The 21,407-nt window shown below is 42.6% G+C and overlaps 1 protein-coding gene across 1 annotated transcript in view; it reads left to right on the plus strand.

The window, feature by feature from the left end:
• The window catches only part of TGFBI (transforming growth factor beta induced), a 53,063-nt gene extending 34,898 nt beyond the window's left edge, over window positions 1-18,165 (plus strand). Inside the window, exons 10-17 of the mRNA XM_075275019.1 lie at window positions 142-287; window positions 374-510; window positions 1,653-1,783; window positions 5,717-5,841; window positions 10,825-10,924; window positions 14,997-15,073; window positions 15,462-15,486; window positions 17,201-18,165. Of these exons, the coding sequence (XP_075131120.1) occupies window positions 142-287; window positions 374-510; window positions 1,653-1,783; window positions 5,717-5,841; window positions 10,825-10,924; window positions 14,997-15,073; window positions 15,462-15,486; window positions 17,201-17,247 (788 nt within the window). The 3' untranslated portion in view covers window positions 17,248-18,165. The remainder of the gene's footprint in view (window positions 1-141; window positions 288-373; window positions 511-1,652; window positions 1,784-5,716; window positions 5,842-10,824; window positions 10,925-14,996; window positions 15,074-15,461; window positions 15,487-17,200) is intronic.
• Window positions 18,166-21,407: the final 3,242 nt, after the last annotated feature.

Raw genomic sequence — 21,407 nt, forward strand, 5'->3', positions numbered from 1 at the left:
AAGGTGCATTGCAGTGCTATCTAAATTATATCCAGAGATATCACGTCGGGATTGGGATTTTTATATCCTATATAGTATACAGGTGCTGGATGATGTTACTTTGGCTTTCCAATTAACTCGTGACTTTTTTCCGTTATTCAGCTGGAACTCCTGCCGTTGACAGAAACATGAAAAATCTGCTTCAAAATCACATTGTGAAAGATCAACTCTCTTCCAAATATCTTTATCATGGGCAGGTTTTAGAGACGGTTGGTGGAAAGAAACTCCGAGTCTTTGTGTACCGAAACGTAAGTCTCTCGCTCTCTCTCTCATGTTATTTTGTCACTTGCCCTGCCAATATAAATATTCATACAAGTAATATCATTATTTTTAGGCCCTTTGCATTGAAAACAGCTGTATCGATGCACATGACAAAAAAGGCAGATATGGTAGCCTGTTTATTGTCGACAAGTTGCTGACTCCTCCATCTGGAAATGTCATGGACGTCCTTAAGGCTGATAATCGTTTCAGGTATAAGTTCTTCACCATAAGGCTTTTTGAAAGGTGCTGGTGTAGGTGTGGAGAGTATTACAGGTATAGGGTGTCTAAAGCTATGTTCACACAAATGACATTCATACGAATGGGGCTACTCATATGTCCAAATCAGTATCCCTGCGCTATGCTGAGGAGGTCCAAAAGACCGAAACAGTGCTGTCCATAGCTGGGAATCTGTTCCTTTTGGAATAGAAATACTAATTTGGCATTTAAATCCGCATCATGTTAGTAGGCTTATTAACTGAGTCATGCATGATGTTAAGGAGGCTTCCCTCTAGAGGGCGGCATACAGAGGCACTGTTCTCCTAATTACATCCTGAAGAATAGATTTGCGTATTTTTTACCCAATTTTTGACAGTCCACTTTAACGGACCATGACAGATTCCTCAATAGACTTAAATCATGAGGGATCCATGAAAATGGGTGTCCCTCAGTTGCCAAACTGCCCTGTTTTTGCAGGTGTTTTGCCCATTGGTCCCGTGAATGTAGATTTACAGGTAGCGCTCCAGGGATTTATATTTTAAGGCACCTTGATGGTTGCTCCAGTGAGATAGCTTCTACTTTGTGGAGGACAGCTCAAAACCTTGGTAAAATTACTATTCATGTGATTGACGTGTGTGAGATCCAGCTCGAGACATTACACATGTCTACGTTGAGGGGAAGGGGAGTGAGGAGAGAGAAGGAGACATAGCAGAAGAAACCATGTCTAACGTGATGCTGGAGCTAAATATGGGCTTTCTATCACAGCCACATCAGTACCGGTCTGTATTTTTCCATATATGTCCTACATGATCCCGGAGATGCTTATAAGTAAGAGGCAGTTATGGGGCAGATTCCCCTCTACTTACTGTGTGCAGTATATGTCAGCTATAGTCTCCACTCAACTTAGAGAGAAATGCAAACTATAGATATAGTCTACTGAAGGGAGAACATTAAGTAATACAGAATATAAGTTATATCTGGATATAGTATTTTTCCCTATGTAAACACTGTACAATTGATTTATGCAAAATTTGTTTGAAGGCGAGGTATGTTTCCTGTAGAAGAAGAACGCTGGTGGTAACTATAGATGGACAAACGTTGTACTAGCAAAATCCATTTCTTTCATGTCCTTGCAGTATGCTGGTGGCTGCGATCCAGTCTGCTGGACTTACTGAGACATTGAACAGAGAAGGAACTTTCACAGTCTTTGCTCCGACAGATGAAGCATTCCGTGCTCTTCCAAGAGGAGAATTAAACAAACTGCTAGGTATGCATACTGTCCGCATGCTACACCAGGAGCCATAAATGAAATAAAAGCCTTCCAGACCCATCATGAACGTACCAGGGAATCTATGAATAAGGTCAATGGAATTTGTTCATAAAGTGCCTGCATACTAAGTTCAGGAAAAGAAAGGAAAACAATGAAGAAAGAATGATCTCACTTAAGATTATGAAACAGACGTTTGGTAAAGGCTTTAGGTTTATCATGGAAAAGATCTTCTTCAGGAACATTCACAGTATATAGTCCATATAAACCGATCAGATCGCTGTATTTACTCAGCTTAGTGGAAAACATTTCTATTTTTACTCTGAGAGCAAAGACAATTTTTACTTAATTTTTTTAAAATTAAGGGTATTTGTCTACAAGCAGATATGTTTTTGCTACTTCTGTATAGTAGGTCACAAATGCATTATGGCATAGAATAAGCACACGCACTGGTGTTGCCAGTGGCGTAACTAGGAATAGCGGGGCGTGTGGCAAAATTTTGACATGGGCCCCCTCCCCCATGATGCATAAGGTGCAAGCCCAGCCCACGTGACATCTGAAACGTCACCCAAGTAGGCCTGAAGCCTTCCAGAGCCCGGAGAGGTAAGTAATAGAGATGAGCGAACAGTAAAATGTTCGAGGTTCGATATTCGTTTCGAGTAGCCCCTCAATATTCGACTACTCAAATCGAATATCGAACCCTATTATAGTCTATGGGGGGAAAATGCTCGTTTCAGGGGTAGGCAACGTTCAATCAAATTATACTTACCAAGTCCACGAGTGAGGGTCGGGCTGCATCCTCCGAGAAATCTTCTCCGTGCAGCGTCCCCGTGGCGTCTTCCGGCTCTGAATTCACTCTGCCAGGCATCGGGCCTGGGCAGAGCCGACTGCGCATGCCCGCACTACAAGCGGACATGCGCAGTCGGCTCTGCCCAGGCCCGATGCCTGGCAGAGTGAATGAAGAGCCAGAAGACGCCGCGGGGAAGCTTCACGGAGAAGACTTCTAAAGGTAGGAGAAGAACCAGCGTTGATTGGCCGACTGTATAGCATTTGGCCAATCAACGCTGGTTCTGCATCGAACTTTTCCATTCTAACAGCAAGTGGTACTCGATCGAGTACGAGTATTTCGAATACCTTAGTATTCGATCGAATACCTACTCGATCGAGTACTACTCGCTCATCTCTAGTAAGTAACAGTGTTTTTTACGTTCCCTCACCTCTCCTGGCCCCACCGATCATTATAAGGCCTATGGCTTTGCTTACCGATATCGGCTTCTGATCACTACGGCCTCCGCAGAAGGGGAAGCGCAGGCAGCCAGGTTCGGTAAGTAAATAGGGTCTGTTACCTACTAGAGTTACTCCAGCAGGACTATTAAAGAGTTACTCCAGCAGGACTATTAAAGAGTTACTCCAGCAGGACTATTAAAAAAAAAGAAAGTGGCTGCTGACGGACCACTAATATACGGGCCCTGTGGTAGCCGCTACCGCTGCTACCCCGCTAGTTACGCCCCTGGTTGTTGCTATAGTTAGTTCATTTTCCCACATGATCCTGTGGGATGTCTCTGGTCCTCTTTCTTATAGGTTTCAGGTTTAAATTGACCTATAACAGGTACTATGGAACAACTCGTAGTAGATAGTCGGCTCAACTCTCCGGTGCACACTAATATTCCCAGACACCAATGAAAATAGAATGAAGACTTAATATGGAATCAAATCTTGAGGCTAGTTACCACATTGCCTAAATTTCAGGAGAAATTTGGTTATGAATCATTGATATGTGTGTACATATTGTTCTATTGAAAATGAATAGGAAGAGGTTAAAGGAAGGCAAGACCGTAATGGGTTACACCTCTTACTATGATATAGGCTATAACATTCCTTAAAAAGTCAGAACAAATCCAAGGTTCCTCTAATGACATTTCCACCCCGGGCCACATTTCTATTTTATAGCCTGCAATAACTTTCCTTGTCAACTCAGTTTTTAGGACCCAACGATAAAATCTATACCCAAAGCAAAAAATCCAGGAAACTTTAATTCTACTTGAAAAAAAACTCAAATATTGCAATACAAAGAATGCTTTTAATGATGATATGAATGTAAAGATTGGATGAAACCAAGGATATCTTAACTTGCATGCATATCTTGTTTTATTTGATTTCAAGGGGCTTTACCATTGGGATCAAAGATTTTTACAACATATTTTGCGTCTTATAAAAAAAAAAAGAAGAAAAACAGATGCGAAGTCTCTGAACTGAGGCCTAAACATTGAGCACTCTGCCAGATGAGCACTTTACCGGAGGCCTTACTATGTTTCTACAGTAAATAAATAGACGCATATAATTAAAATCACATAGGAAAAAAGAGAGGGCTTCTGGATAGTGTTCCAGGAAGCTTCATGGATGTTTATCACTGGTATCTATGTGTAGTCGCCGAGTTTTTATTTGTTGCCGTGTGGTAATCAGGGTGACAAATTATCCGATATATGGAGAAATACAAGAAATATTAATGTACAGGCTAAAGGGGCGCTCAGATCTGTATTTAGGACCGCAATGGTTTTGGAAATCGCAACGTGTCCGCTGAGTGTACCGTATATACTCGAGTATAAGCCGACCCGAATATAAGCCGAGGCCCCTAATTTTACCACAAAAACTGGGAAAACGTATTGACTCGAGTATAAGCCGAGGGGGGGGGGGGGATGCAGCAGCTACTGGAAAATTTCAAAAATTACAATGGCCGGAGTTTTTGGGTGCAGTAGTTGCTGGGGAAGGGAGGGGGTGTTTTGGTTGTCTGTCTGCCCCTTTCCTGGGCTTGAGGACTTGGAATTCAGCCTAGCTGAATACAGGGGATCTGCAGTGCTCCTATTAACCCCTTCCGACGGAACAGGAGCACTGCAGATCCCCTATATTCAGTAGACCGGGCACTGTCAGACACAGGGAGACCTAATGTGTTTGTGTTTTGCAGTCATTTTCTACTTTTATATGTATTCTAGGGAAAGGAGGGATTTACAACTTTTATTTATTTCTTTTTTTTGCACTATTTTATGGGAGATTCTATACATTGATATTGTGGCTGGTCATAGACCCCACACACACACACACACACACACACACACACCCTCCTGAAAAAAAAAAATATTTTTTTTTTTGCTGACTCGAGTATAAGCCGAGGGGGGCTTTTTCAGCGCAAAAACTGGGCTGAAAAATTCGGCTTAAACTCGAGTATATATGGTATTTTACCACACTATGGAGATGGGATTCGTCATGGGCAAATCGCGACGTTTATTTCATGTGGGGCCACGGCCTTAGACAGTATTAGTAAATCTGCCCCACTCTGTTATACCTAGTCCAGAACTTAAGAACGCGGTGCATTAAGACTTGAAGACATACAATCGTACTTAGGACCTGAACTAGGTATAACAATGTGTATCATTGACTCCGGGAGTGTTCATTTACATTGGTCATTAATAATGGAAACCATTTTAGGCTGAGCCCCGACGTTGCGGAAACGCAGCTTCTTTTGTTGCAGATTTTGGTGCGTTTTTTTTTAGCCAAACCTAAGAAGGGCTACAAAAGGAATGGGATAGGTATAGGAAGTCCTTATACTTCTCCCTTCTGCTCAATCCACTCCTGGCTTTGGCTCAAAAACGCAGCAAAATCTGCAACAAAAAAAGCTGCGATATCGCAACGTGGAGCCTTATTCTTACAATGGTACTCAATACAGGCGGTTCCAAATTCCAACCAATGGAAATCTGTAAAGTTCAGAAGACTTATAATTTCTGCTTCTACATATTAGCTACCTCAACTGTTCTCTGAACTAAGTACATGTAAAAAATTGCATTTAGATGCCCACATTGCATGATATACTAACAATAATGAAGAATTTGCTTGTTTTGATGGCATAAAATATTAATTTACATGTTCTTATGTTGTAAGGTAACGCAAAGGAATTATCTAACCTCCTGAAGTATCACATTGGTGATGAGATTCTGGTTAGTGGGGCCGTCAGTCAACTTGTAAGAATGAAGTCTCTTCAGGGAGAAAAACTGGAAGCCATATCCGTAAGTCTACGTTCTGTCCACACATCTGTATGTGCCCATGCAACTGAACAAGTCAACATTAATGGGACAAATTTTACTTTTTCTCATTCTTAAAATTTTTGAGTCTTATATTCTCTAACAAGCCAAGTACACTTACACTGTATGTCCTTATAGTCACTGTCTGCAGACTTACTTGTACACATAAGCTGTTCCAAAGGCAGACCTTTCGTATATAGATACCGTTTCCTTAGGAAGACTGTCATTTTTCTTAGACCTGCGTTCGGTATTCCATTAGGGAAGTCTGCTTGGCGACCTCTGAACGGAATACCGAACGCATTGACAAGCGGTGAGCACTGAAAGCGCACGGACCCCATAGACTATAATGAGGTCTATGTGTTTTCCATGTGGTGACCGCACGAATCATGCAGAGAAAAAAGTACTTCATGAACTAATTTTCTCTCCACATGATTCGTGCAGAGACCGTGCAGAAAACACAAGGACCCCATTATAGTCTAAGGGGTCCGTGTGCTTTCAGTCCCCACCACTTTTCAATGCGTTCAGTTTTCCATTTGGGGGGGGTCCGCAAGTGGACTCCATGAACGGAATACTGAATGCAGGCTTTACATAGTAATGTTTGTAGCCTTTGGGCCTACTTAGCCTTCAGGGCCTGGTAGTAGTTATACCTCTGCTAACCCTATATATTTTATTATTTATTTCTCCCTAAAAAATCCTAAAAAAAATATAGGGAATATAGGGTTCCAGGAGTTCTTAGTTTTTAGGCTACATGTATACGACCATGTGCATGTGTGTACTGGCGTCAGGGGCCCGGCCACATTGAAAAATTGGGGGGGGCCCGGCCCCTGGCGCCAGCAGCAGCAGTCCAAGGGCTGGATTGGGGGACGGAGACCGATCGGGGCCCTGACATTTCGATCGGGCCCCCACCAGTGCCCACTGCCCAGGCCCCAGGTCAGAGGAGGTCGTTTTAGCCGCCGCCCGCCGCTACGCTATATAAAAATGGCTGTAGCGCAGCGGCGGGATAATGTCCCGGACCTTGGGCCCGCCCCCTGTAGCAACAGTTGCATAGCAACGTTGTAGCCAATCCAGCCGCAGCTCTTTTCCTGATGCCCAGACGCTGAGCGCGGCGGCTGCATTTTGGACCGGAGAACAGACCTGCAAAGGTAAGTGACAATTTTACAAACAGCAAACCCCAAAAAACGGATTTTATTGCCCCCAAATCTTTCAATTACTTCAACTCCCAGCAGCTCCAGATGCCCTGGAGCTGCTGGGAGTTGTAGTAATTGAAAGATTTGGGGGCAAAATAGTGCACGGTGCACTACAACTCCCAGCAGCTCCAGGGCATCTGGAGCTGCTGGGAGTTGTAGTGCACCCACCCTATAGATAATGTTCCACTCTATTGTTATGCTTGTGCCCTTTTCTAGGGCTCCAGCATAACAATATCCAAGTTGCAGAAACCACTCAGGACTTATATGCCTGTCACTTTGAAAATGGCTGACACCTGGCGGACTTCATTATGTTAATGAGGTCTGCCACTGTCTGGGTGTAACCGCCATTTTGATAGTCCACCTCTCCGTCATTCTGGTCCCATGGTGGACCTGTATGACGGAGAGCTTGCCGCTGTTGTGAACCTAGCATAAGGCTATGGCTGCACTATAACTCCCGTCATGCAACCAAAGATGTGTTGCCCTGTGATTCTTTCACTCATGTTAGTGAATGGAGACACATTGCAACCTGAGGGACCCAATGCGACTCCATTTACTAATGTGAAAGAGTCCCAAAGCGACACTGGTTGCATGACGGAAGTAGTAGTGTAGCCATAGCCTTATGCTACGTTCACAACAGCGGCAATCTCTCCGTCATACAGGTTTTTTTTTTTATCTTTCAGGTTATGATGGATCGCTTGGATTACATCGGATTCGTTGGACTCCATCGATGATCATCGTTTTTTTGGGGTTTTTTTTTAATAAAATGGTCAACGAGGGTTTTCTGATGGAGTTTTTATTTCAGTAAAAAAAATTTCTCTCATGTCTCTTGATTTTTTTTTTTTTTTAAATACTTTCTTACCCCCTTAGTAATGGCGACTGTCTGATAGACAGCATCCATTACTAAGGTGTGGCTTAGTGTTAGCTGGTGAATAGTCTAGCACTAACCCTCCAATTATTACCCCGGTACCCAACACCATCAGGGGTGCCGGGAAGAGCTGGGTATCGTCCAATACCCAGCTGTCTAAAGAGACTGCTGGGGATTGGGGTGGTCGCAGGCTGGTATTATAAGGCTGGGAAGGGCCAAAAACCATGGCTCTTGCCACCCTTGTAATGTCAGGCTGCTGCTGCTTGTTATATCTGGCTGGTTATGAAAAATTGGGGGGACCCTATGTCATTTTTTTTTTCTAATTATGATGCAACATAGGGTCCCCCCAATATTTCTGAGCCAGACAGATATGACAAACAGTATCCTGACATTACAAGGGTGGAAATGGCATGGTTTTTGGCCCTTCCCAGCCTTATAATACCAGCCTGTTGTTTTCGGCCTTTTCCAGCCTAAGGGTCAGTGCACACTAAGTTTTTTGGTGCTCATTTTGAGTTCTATTGGGAGGCTTTTTTTGGAGGCTGATTTTGAGGCGGATTTAGCGTCAAAATCAGCACCAAAAAATTCAGTGTGCACTGACCCTATTAATTCCAGCCTGCGACTGCCCCGATCCTCAGCAGTCTCTATTAAACAGCCGGGTATTGGATGATAACCAATTCTCCTCAGCATTAGGTAGCGGGGTAATAATTGGAGGGTTAATGCTAGAATATTCACCACTAATGCTAAGCCACACTTTAGTAATGGATGCCGTCTATCAGTCACCATTACTAAGGGGTAAGAAAGTATTTATAAAAACTCGAGACATGAAAGAAATTTGTTTTTATTGAAATAGACAAATCGTTGACCATTTTATTAAAGAATTTAAAAAAATAAAACAAAAATGATGATCATCGATGGAATTCAACATAATCCAATGGATCATCATAACCTGAAAGAGAAAAAACAGCATAATAAAAAAAAATATACTCATGTTATGTCCTCACCCGTTCGAACTCCTGCACCATTCTCTTGCTGCATTGTACAGTGCAGGAGGCCTGTCTGCTTATGATTACCTGCTCCCGGTCTCTTGTTATTGTGTTGTTATTGTTAGGGTGCATTCACACAGAGGAAAATACCGGTGAATTTGGTGTGGAATCTGCGTTAGATTCAGCGCTGAAAAAAAAAGCCTCCCATTGACTTCACTGGGTTGCTTTGCAGAAAAAGGAAGCCATTGAAGTCAATGGGAGGCTTTTTTTTCAGCGCTGAATCTGTCATGGGTTCCACACCAAATTCAGCGCCATTTTCCTCCATGTGAATGCACCCTTAGAGGTGTTTGTGTTGTGTTTGAAAGCTTATCTGCCAATCAAGCCTGAGACAGGTTCTGGGCTTCATTAAGTAGCCATCAGGCCACAAATGTTTGCTGGATATTGTATCTGACCTTGCTTTGTCCTTGCTCTTGTTTTGTATTTACTGACCTCTGCTTCTTGGCTTTTTGACTACTCTTTTGGATTGTGATTTGGTACTGTTTTGCCTCTCTGGTTTGACCTCGGTTTGCTGACTCCTCTTCTGTGTTGTTTTGGCTTGTCCTGTTCTGTGTAAGACATATTTAGAGAAGGGACTTTAACCCAATCAGCTACCCACTTATCCCTGCACGGAGAACTGCAGGCCCCCCTTTTTTTTTAATGGACAGTTCTTCATGCAGGGATAAGTTGACAGCTGATTCTGACTGGTTACCAACATATCCCGGCAATTGAGGCCAAAAACGCAATGTGAAAAAAGCCCTGAGGATTTATTAAGAGGGCTCTTTTAAATGGTGTTGGTTCTCTATAGTGCTTTCACACGTAGCAGATTTTACGTGCAAATAGAATCTGATTAAGGGGGCGTTCACACTACCGTCAATTTCCGACATGTAGTGTCCAATGCTAGTGTCCATGAAAAATCATGCGCAGACACTAGCAGCGGACACTAGCTGTGTCCGTGACATTCTGCACTCATTTCAAAGGCACACGGGTGCATTGTTTTACACTCCGTGCCCGTGCTTAAGTGTCCATTCTCAAAGATGTCCGACTTTTCAAGCGGACAGAAAAACCTGACATGTAGGGGGGGGGGGGCCCAGACACTTAGGCTGTGTGGGGCCCCAAAATTCCTGATGGTGGCCCTGCCTACTCGATCGAACACTACTCGCTCATCTCTATAGTTCAATATATGTTGCACGTGCATTGGATATATTTGGACACACTATCAAATATATTTGTATTGTGTTATTTATATTGTCAACCATGAAATATCTTCTTATATTTATTACATACTATTGACGGCTGCTACATTGAACACCCATTAGCCGCATTTAGGGGGTACATAGATAAGTACTGTATGTACAATGGCATTAAAATTAGAGTGATGACCTAAATGGTTAAAGAAACCCATTACCAATTTGTTATAATTCATTTGGCTAGAAGTCAGAAAATGTGAGCGAGTCCTCCCACCTGCAGACATATCTGCTTTGTTCTGCTTTCCGCTTATCAGTAGAGGACACATTGCTCTCATCAGAAAGTGGAAGTCATAGAAGGATCTTTACCACAATAATGACACAATGTACGACGGGAGGACTGAAGAATATGGGAAATGAATATTAATGTGGGAAGTTAATATTGTCAACGAAATGGACAAAGATAAGAATATAGAAAAACACAAAAAAAAGAAAAGACCACCACCAGATTCACAAGACCGTAAAGGTCCACAACTAACTTAACTTCCTTGTGTATCTTCCGAAAGTCCTGTATAGGCAACTGATGTCGTCTCCTATTACTTAGCCTTAGGTAGCCATTTTACGATAAGTAACTTTGCATTAGGATTGTGACCGATATCATAGAATTCTGAGTTTTCTAAAAACCATAATTTTCTTCTATTTTGTTGCAGAGAAATTCCACTTTATTTGTCAATAAGGAGGCTGTTTCCGAAGCAGACATGATGGCCACCAATGGCGTAGTCCATGCTATCAACACAGTGTTACAGCCAGGTGAGATGATGTTTTGTGTCTATATTGTGGCTTCGAACCTATCAGTATCCATGACTGCAGAATGCAAAAAAACTTATATAGGCTGCAGTCATGTATTCTTCCCATATGTACTTAACAACCCTCCCAAAATACCGAAACACCGAAACCTCTCAGCCTCCAGGAGAAGATGACAAGTTTTCCCAAACTGCAAATCTGCCTAAAGGAGCTACTCACCATATTTCCTCTGCCCTGTAAAGCCCAGTTCACATCTGCTTTCGGGTTTCCGTTTGGGGAGTCCGCTTGGGGACCCCCCGAATGGAAACCTATACACATAAAAAAGCAGTTAACTAAGGAAAACCCTGAACCCTATAGGCTATAATGGGGTCTGTGTGGTTTCCGCACTAAACAAGCGGAGACAAGAGTGCTGCTTGTAGGATTTTCTCTCCTCGAACCCCATTATAGTCCATGGGGTCCGCAGGTTTCCCAGGTAACTGTTTTGTTTATGTGTATAGGTTTTGGTTCCGGGGGTCCCTGAACGGAAACCCGATCACAAATGTGAACCGGCCTAACACACAGCAGAACATGCTGCCAAGTGACACACCACATTTTGTTGACCTAATGGCCATAGGCAAGGATTGGGGAAATGGCGAGCACTGGAACGAGACTGGGACAATGCTCACCTAGGTGGACACTTATTGGGCTTGAGTGTGAAATGAGTGAGGGAAGCTCCGGAGTTGTGACGATGACAAAAAGTTAGGAAGAAGACAAAGGAGTATTAGGTATAGTGAGCAAATATAGTTGAAGAAGGGGCGAAAGTTAAAACAGAAAAAAGTAGGATATTCCTCCATAGCACATCCCAAGCCTATGAAGATTAGGTGCACTATACACTATCACATCAGTCTGTTGTCCACTCCACTATATTCAGTGGTTAAATTGGGACGGAACGCACTGGAACTCCGGTATAAAGAAATGTATCTGACACAAAACGCGGAACATAAAAAACAGTGTTACTTACCACTTACCTCTCCTGGCTCTGGAAGGCTTCAGGCCTACTTGGTGACGTCCCAGACGTCACATGGGCCGGGGCTTGCATACTTATGCATCTCGAGGCAAGCCCCTGCTCACGTGACATACCGTATATTATGAATGATCACCGACATCTGTGGGGAGTGCGCTGGAGCCAGGGAGAGGTAAATAACAGTGTTTTTCGTGTTTGTATCCCCTGGGTCTCTGATTATTATACTCTGGGGTCTGAAAAGACCCCAGATTATAATAATTGTTCATGGGTGTTCACATTGGGGTATAATATTGTACACAGGGGCCATTATGGAGCATAATACTGTGTGCAGGGGCCACTATGGGGCCTAATAGTGTGTAGGGGCCACTATGGGGCAATATACCGTGTGAAGGGGCCACTATGGAGCATAATACCATGTGGAGGGGCCACTATGGGGCCTAATAGTGTGGCCACTATGGGGCAATATACTGTGTGCAGGGGCCACTATGGGGAATAATACTGTGTGCAGGGGCCACTATGGGGCATAATACTGTGTGCAGGGGCCACTATGGGGCATAATACTGTGTGCAGAGGCCACTATGGGGCATAATACTGTGTGCAGGGGCCACTATGGGGATAATACTGTGTGCAGGGGCCACTATGGGGCATAATACTGTGTGCAGGGGCCACTATGGGGTATAATACTGTGTGCAGGGGCCACTATGGGGATCATACTGTGTGCAGGGGCCACTATGGGGCATAATACTGTGTGCAGGGGCCACTATGGGGGATAATACTGTGTGCAGGGGCCACTATGGGGGATAATACTGTGTGCAGGGGACACTATGGGGGATAATACTGTGTGCAGGGGCCACTATGGGGGATAATACTGTGTGCAGGGGCCACTATGGGGCATAAAAGATGCAGCACAACCTTAAATGTCCCTGAAGAGGATTTTCCAAAGGATATTGTATGATATTATATCAAAGCATATATGCACAGTGCAAAACTAGTAGACAATGGCCACCTAGAATTCTGCCACTTAGTAAAGTCTCAGTGTATGGGGCAGTGGAATATATATAGAAATTCCCAAATATGTAAGCGTTATCGTCATTTGTTTTGTCTATGACTACACAGACAAACATCGATACATGGAATTCCTTTGGCCTATTCTACAATATAATACTGTAGACTAATCTTAACATTATAAATACCACATAACACAATAACTCGAAACTCAACAAAATGATAGCTAATCACCCCTGACATACGGTACTATATTATAATCGCCTTCCTGCGCTGTTATACTGCAAATCATGTTGTAGAAAATGCCTCGTGTGCACCAAGTTGCTGAAAACGTCCCCATAAATGGATTCCTTCCTACCACCACCATTTGAAAAATCTTGCCACACAGACTGAAGTGTTAATATGCACAACGTGCCATGGCTGTCTAGGCCTTTTCTTCCAGAGTGTTACCGTTGACATCATTGAGGAATGACTTGGCTGACAGTTCTGCAGCATATGCTGAAATCATTTGTCTCAATAACCCTCAGAGCTTGGCATTCTCCAAATACAGGCTGGGAATCAATGAAACCTGCTTCAGTCATAACACATGCAGATGTACTGGGTAGATAATACGGGATCATTATGAAACATCATGGGAAAGATTCTTATTAAATATTTGTGATCCATATCTGTCTGTACAAGCGTTAGATCTAGCAAAATATTGTTTGTTGGCTATTTAGCTTCATAAATTTTATTAACCTCAGAATGACTTGATGCTGCTGAACAGATTCTAGGCCACGAGGTGCAAAGACGGCTCTCTAGAATCCCTTGATAGTCTTGAGATTTCATTGTACCCTGCACAGATTCAAGACTTCCTGTGCCAGGAGCAGCAAAGCAGCCCCAGAACATAACAGAGCCTCCTCCATGTATCACAGTAGGGACAGTGTTTTTTTCAAGATAGGCATAAAGCTGATGTGCCTTGCCAAAAAGTTCGATTTTTGTCTCATCTGTCCATATACTGTAAAGTATAAATATAGTATGAAAAGATTTCAGGAATTCCAATAATTGAAAAATCAACTTGTCAGAAATGCAGTGTATACAGTGGCTTTGTTATCCTCTATGGATAATGTATAATTCTTTCACATGTGTCTTGGACATGGATATAATGCAGTCCAGAGCCCACATATCATCATCCATGATGCCTCATTCATCTTCTATCCGATGGACAAAGAAAAAGGAGGCAAAAGGCGCACTGGTCCAGGTGAATCCTTTATTCCACACACAACACATTTCGGGTTTAACACCCTTTTCAAGTGTAAGGTTGTTAAACCCGAAACGTGTTGCATTTTGAATATAGCATTCACTTGGACCAGTGCCTCTTGCCTCCTTTTTCCTTGTCCATTGGATGTTCCAGGCACCTATACCAGGTATTTGGCGTAACAGAGGTCTTACTGGGGTCCATTCACTTGGAGAGGTTCCCTCTCTACCCTTGAGGTTCCTCGCCTACATGTCTACATAGTGGCTGTGAACTATTGTCACAACCACAGAAGGTGAGCCTTCAATTTTTATTAGTGTATATATATCCATATCAGCTACAGCATCACTCTAGTAGCGCTTGCCACTATGCGTTCTCGGTGTATCATTCATCGTCTAGTACAGGGCTCAGCTCTACTTACAAATACGGATTCAGTTGAGCTGGATTTTGCCATGTCCAGTGTTAAATATGCATCAGAATTGTACCGCACAATGGGTTATGCCCCTTGATATTTGTAGCGTAATGATTACCCCGCAGTAATCCAGATATTCAGTACCACTGTGTTTACGCAAATATTAGTATTTGTTACAAAGTCACGATATGTATTTACAATATTCATTCCAATCACATTAATAAAAATGGATCTCCCATCAGTTATTTTCACTAAAGGGACTTCCAACGTTGTTCCCTTTATTGTTGACCCAGACTCATACTAAAGACAATAACGGTCAGCCATATCAATTCCCGCTGCGGCCATCTTGGCATGGCTCTGAGGGTACTAATACTTGGGCACTGTGTAACTTATGTATCTATTGTATTCAATTTTACTTTTCTAGTAAAATCCCAAGAAAGAGGAGATGAACTCTCAGATTCTGGACTTGATATCCTGAGACAAGCTGCTGCTTATTCAAAGGTAAGTAAAGGCAATGAGGAACCTCATAAGGGAAACAAGATATCTTCAGAGCCTTGGTTAGTTACTTAGACAAAGAGCAGATCTGTTTGTGTTTGCTTAGTCACACCTAGCCACAGTGCGGGGGTCTGGTACACATCTCGTGTCACGGTCTGGTGCACTATATACTATAGATCTCACCTCAAATATGTGCAAATAAGCTTGTGCATGGTAAAGCATCCCGCGCATTGTTGTAGTGTTTGCACTTCTACATCACGTCTTATGTGCTAAGAGCAAAGCCAGGATTCATCCTATAAAGTCTATCCTAGAACAAAGCAAAAACCTATATGGAGTCATCAATCTTGTGATAGAATATCATTACCATTTACAAAATTATCTTCTTTCTTCCTAGGTGTCTCAAAGAAATGTCCGATTAGGTAAATATGTTCTAAGAACCTTCTAGAACCTTCTATGAGATGATTGTGAATATCCATGATAAAATAGCACCCTGGTCTTGTAAGAATGTGTATCAATTGTACAGAATACAAAAAACATAAATGCAAAAGTCTAGACGCTGAGCGGTGAGGAAGGCTCCTTCACCCCTGCTGACAGTACTCGCCCATAGACTAGTATTGGAGGGCGTCATGGCTGGGCGGTAAGGAACGCCCCCTCTGACAGTAGAGAGCTATGGACAGACTGTCAGGAGGTGCGTTCCCAGCTAGACTGTTAGGAACGCCCTTCCGGCAGTGAAGAGATATTGGTAACGGCATCGATATCTCTTGCCCGTATATAAGTAAAGCCATGAAGGAGCCCGTATATAAGTAAAACCGCATGGCATGGATATGACTATTCGAGATTTCCCAAATTCATCCTATCTATATGCTCTGTCAAACAACATAATGCAACCCCTCCTAAGAGCATTCAGAGGAGAGTTGGCATGAGCGTCACATCTTTCTTAGTCATTGGATAGTAATGAAGGACATGTCTCTCTAACCAGGCATGCAGTAGTGAAGTGTCTTGAACCAGCACAAGTAGCGAATCTTATTAGGATTTATGTTATGAGCCCACAACTTTTCACACATAAGACCTAGTCCTGATAGCAGACAACATAACAGATTTTTAGTACAGTATTTGGTGGTCTTCAATCATACATTGTAAATCAAACGAACATAACATACACAAATTTATCAAGTCATGGCAGATATTTGGTCTCAGTGAAGTTGTACTCTTAAAGGGATTCAATCATTTGAATCCCATTTTTTAACATTAACACATAGGAATAGCCTTAAGAAAGGCTATTCTTCTCTTACCTTTAGATGTCTTCTCCGCACCACCATTATGTAGATATCCTGGTTTTCTTCTGTATGCAAATGATTTTTCTCACAGCACTGGGGGCGGGCCCCAGCACTGAAACAGCACTGGGGGCGTCCACAATGCTGCTTCTTAAAATCTCCAGCACCAACTGCCTCCAATGCTGTGAGAAAAATCATTTGCTTACAGAAGAAAACCAGGATATGTATGGAATGGCGTTGCAGAGAAGACTTCTAAAGGTAGGAGAAGAATAGCCTTTCTTAAGGCTACTCCTATGTGTTAATGTTAAAAATTGGGTTTCAGGCAAAAATGGACAACACTTTAAAATACCCAGGAGCATTGAAAAAAATAAATCACCTGTCCCTGATGTACCGGTGTCCTCCCAGCACGTTCAGGACTTTAGGGTGATCAGGTCTCTTCCAGAGTTTCGCTGAAGACGCTGATTGGCCTTAGCGATCTTGTAACCGCTGAGGCCAATCAGCGAATAGTATGCGATGTTACTAGCTGTGACATCACGGGTCCTCTTCCTGAGGTCTGCTGAGGCTTCTGATTTGCCTCATTGGTCACATGATCGCTGAGATCAATCAGCATCTTCAGCAGACCTCCGGACGAAACCGGGAAAGGCAACTGGAGCAGAAGAACTGTCACGTACTGGGGGGACACCAGAGTATCGGGGACAATTGAATATGCATTTTTAAAATTTTTCCACTGCCCTTGGCTGATTTACAAGTTAAATGGGTTGTCCAATTTTGCCTGGACCACCCCTTTAACTTGTCTTATTCAATCTGGGTAATACAAAGGTTTGTACTATTATTGAGACATCCTCTTTGTCTCTTTCAGCACCTGCATACACTGCGTTACTTTCAAAAATGAAGCCACGAACTTAGAGTGAAGACCAAGCGGGAGCCATCACCATCGGTCATCGGTGCCTCTTGGTTTTTGAATAACATGAATCACATTTTGTACTATTGTTTTGTAAAATGAATTTGTAATGTTTGTTTTATTTTTTTTCTTGAAATGTTGACAATTTGGTCAACATGTTTTAATTGTCGTCCTTGCTTGAGGCACTTGTCCCAGATACCCACACGATAACACGAGGAAAAAAGCTAAAGTTTATTCTCGCAACAACATTTGGTCTATGGTACTGCAGCCATTGAACCGTTAATGGAAATGAGTTCTTACGCTGAGATCTTGTTCATTCAATGATAAAAAAATACAGTGTGATTATAGTCAACGCCAACCATGCGCCCTCCACGTGTAGCCAAGCAAACCAACAAAACACTTTCCTAGCACCGTTGTCACTTCGATCACATTGGTGGACCCCTGGCGAGTGGAGTATGATTCTAAGTCTCAATCAGTATGGATTGACTACTAAACCAGCAATGGTTGTAAGAACTGAGACTCCAATGCGTAAACGTGGGTACAAATTTACAAAATCATACTAAATTTGTATCATCACCCATAGTAATTGCCAAAGCGATTAAAAAAAAAACATTCAAAAAATATGTACTGTAAATTCTAGTAACAAAAAATTGTGACAATGGCAATATTAGCTTACATGGGTTTGTGCATTATGTATTTTTATATATGTTTTTTTGCCAATGTCATGTAAGAGTTATGAGGCAATGTTGGATTAATGGGATAAACACCTTTTCAATAGAATGCTATTGGTTTATGTGATTGTTCTTTTATTTGTTCATTTTGGGTTAAAGCTTTGTGTTTTTAACATCTGACTAACAGAATATCCATCACAGCCTACATCCACCATTCACAAAATGTACAAAATAAACAACACCTTTTACTAAGTACGTTCTTGGTTTCATTTATTTTTCGTAGTTCAGATTATAGGTCCATGTCTACAGAGGTCCAATTTATAGGGGTCTCTCAGTGATCATTACTAGAGATGAGTGAGTAGTGTTCGATCGAGTATGTATTCAATCGAATACTACGGTATTCGAAATACTCGTACTCGATCGAGTACCATTCGCTATTCGAATGGAAAAGTTTGATGCAGAACCAGCATTGATTGGCCGAATGCTATACAGTCGGCCAATCAACGCTGGTTCTTCTCCTACCTTTAGAAGTCTTCTCCGTGCAGCTTCCCCGCGGCGTCTTCTGGCTCTGAATTCACTTTGCCAGGCATCGGGCCTGGGCAAAGCCGACTGCGCATGTCCTCTTGTAGTGCGGGCATGCGCAGTCGGCTCTGCCCAGGCCCAATGCTTGGCAGAGTGAATTCAAAGCCGGAAGACGCCGCGGGGACGCTGCACGGAAAAGACTTCTCGGAGGATCCAGCCCGACCCTCACTCGGGGACTTGGTAAGTGTAATTTGATCGAACGTTGCCTACCCCTGAAACGAGCATTTTCCCCCCATAGAGTATAATAGGATTCGATATTCGATTCGAGTAGTCGAATATTGAGGGGCTACTCGAAACGAATATCGAATCTCAGGGCTAGTTCACATCTGCGTTGTGGTGTCCGTACTGCAGGTTTCCGTTTCCTGCCTAAAACAGAGCAGGAGATGGAAACCTGCAGGAGTCTCTCTCACCCATTCATTTGAATAGGTGAGAGAGATGTCCGGCCGTGAGCGGCGGTGAGCGTTTTGCGCTCTCTGCCGCGAAACCGGGTTTTATAATCCGGACACAGAGTCGGACATGCAGTACTCTGTGTCCAGATAAAAAAATCCGGTTTCGCGGCGGAGAGCCTAAAACGCTCACCGCCGCTCACGGCCGGACCCGATCTGAGCTTTCCGACTTCTGGCATGCAGAAGACGGAAAACTCAGAACGGAAAGAAGAACGCAGGTGTGAACCTAGCGTCAAACATTTTACTGTTCACTCATCTCTAATCATTACCCATTGTGGGGAAGCTAGCTCGGAGAAGCAGTGGTGTGGACCCAAACAGTCAAGACAGGGACACAAAATATTTAGAAAAAATCAGGAAAATAAATAAACCTTGACTTCAGGCACAAAAAGGGCAAAATAAAATACAGCCTTAACTTCAGACAATAACAAAATAAAAACCTGCTCGTCTGAGCAACTAACGAAACAAAATTGATAATCTGACTATACATGTGGCTTACTTCCAGCCACACGAACAACACAGGAGCAATATTGTCTCACCAGACTCAGGGTTACAGGATAGACCCATACACCTCCTTTTACCTCATGGAACTGAACACAATGCAAGAGCTGCAGCCTTTTGTGGCCCAGTAATGAGCCAAAGATCTACACCTGGGCTGAGGCCTACTCCAGATCCGGCCTGGTCATATGTCCAGAAACCTGGGGCTGGTATTCCTGGACTCCAGCACTACTCACACCATATACAGTAAATGTTTCCTATTTTTAAAAGAAATATGTCATGTTACAAAGAATCAGCAGCTCTGTGGAGGGGACTGGGTAATGAAACAGTGCCGGTGTCTACTGACATAAATACTTGACCTTATTTCAAGTAAGACTTAAATTGAAATTTGCAATATTTTAATTCAAACTGCAAATCCATCTGGATGAATGAGTAGTGACAGCAGGTTGTACCTTCCCTGAATAACAAAATACTGTCTGCTAACTACGCTAATAATCTAATCTTGTCTGCATTCATGTGAATATGCCATGACTGATGCTGCTTATGACAGATTCAATCAGAGGATGGCCCCCTATGACTTAAATGGTGAAATGTCAAGATCTTTGGGGGGGTTGTTATTCTGAGGACAAGAATAGGACTGAACTATGAGAATAAGGCATTAGGAATATACAGTATTAACACATTCTTACAAACTATATATGTTCTATGCTTCAGGGTAGGCTATTCCATTAAAAAAAAATGTAATGTTAGGAAATGATTTTGAAAATTGTGACATCACATGTCTTCCATAACCTATCCTTATAAACAGGGATATGCAAACTACAGTATATTTGTAGCCCTATCAAAAACAACTTTTTTCATAGATCACCATAGAGGGACAATACTGGAACAATATGATGCACGTGTTTCCCTCCCAATGATTCATCAATAATTATCATCCAGCAAAACAGCTTCTAAATGTGGTGTGGGAGGATAGGTTCATTGGGTAGCAGCAATGGACCCAGACAGTCAGAGACAGACAGAAATAAGTCAGGTACAAATAGGTTTTAACCTGTATGGTTTTTTTTCTTCCAAAAATGGCAAAACAAAATAAGCCTTAACAGTCAGGCAAAACAATAACAGAAATCCTGCTCGTCTGAGTTACTAACTAAACAAAGAGATCCTAACTATACATGTGGCTTGCTTCAGCCACACGGTCAACACACAGGGCAAAGGCAACAGTTCACACTGGTCTCTCACCAGTTGTCATAGTGTTAGGACAAAACCCAGCTCCTCCTCGCTCCCCAGGAATTGCTCAGAAGTGAGAATTTGTAACCTTTTATATTCCTTTAATGAGGCCCAGCTCCCACCTGTGCTTGAAGGCATCTCCCTAGTAGGATAAAGAGAGGTTAACAGAAGAAGCCTTCTCACAGCTAAGGTTTTACCTGAATTGTAACCCCACTTACCATACATAAGTTAGAAATCTGGCAGAGAAATAGTGACCTTCCAGAATCTTACCTGTCACATTCTGATAGTGGATAGAAAATAATAGCATCACACTATAATTGGTATGGAACAGTATGTTGCTGGGAGGCAGGGATTAATAGTATAAAAAATGGTACTGGTAGGAGTCCTGATCCCAGCATGAAGTTCAAGCCAGTAAATCTGGCTAACACACCAACCTAGTTTCACAAGTGAAAATCTAGCCTTAATCCAATGAATTTGTTTGGCATAAACCTTCCTCCTTATGCCTTTATCTGCACAAACCCATCTGTGCTCCGAATCAACCACAAATCTCTTCACAGTACATTGATCACACTTAAGTTTTTGTGAAATATCTAATGTTTTTATACCTTAGCAGCAGAGAGAACCTTTTTCTTTCCCATATGACTGGGCTCACCCGGTAAACTCATTATCACAGATGTTTGAGATTGATTTCAAGGATCCAAAGAGCCCTGAGACACAAGACAAGCCATGAGTTTCATTGAAAAA

This window comes from Leptodactylus fuscus, chromosome 5 (genome assembly GCF_031893055.1).
Source record: "Leptodactylus fuscus isolate aLepFus1 chromosome 5, aLepFus1.hap2, whole genome shotgun sequence".
In the NCBI taxonomy this organism is placed as follows: domain Eukaryota; kingdom Metazoa; phylum Chordata; class Amphibia; order Anura; family Leptodactylidae; genus Leptodactylus; species Leptodactylus fuscus.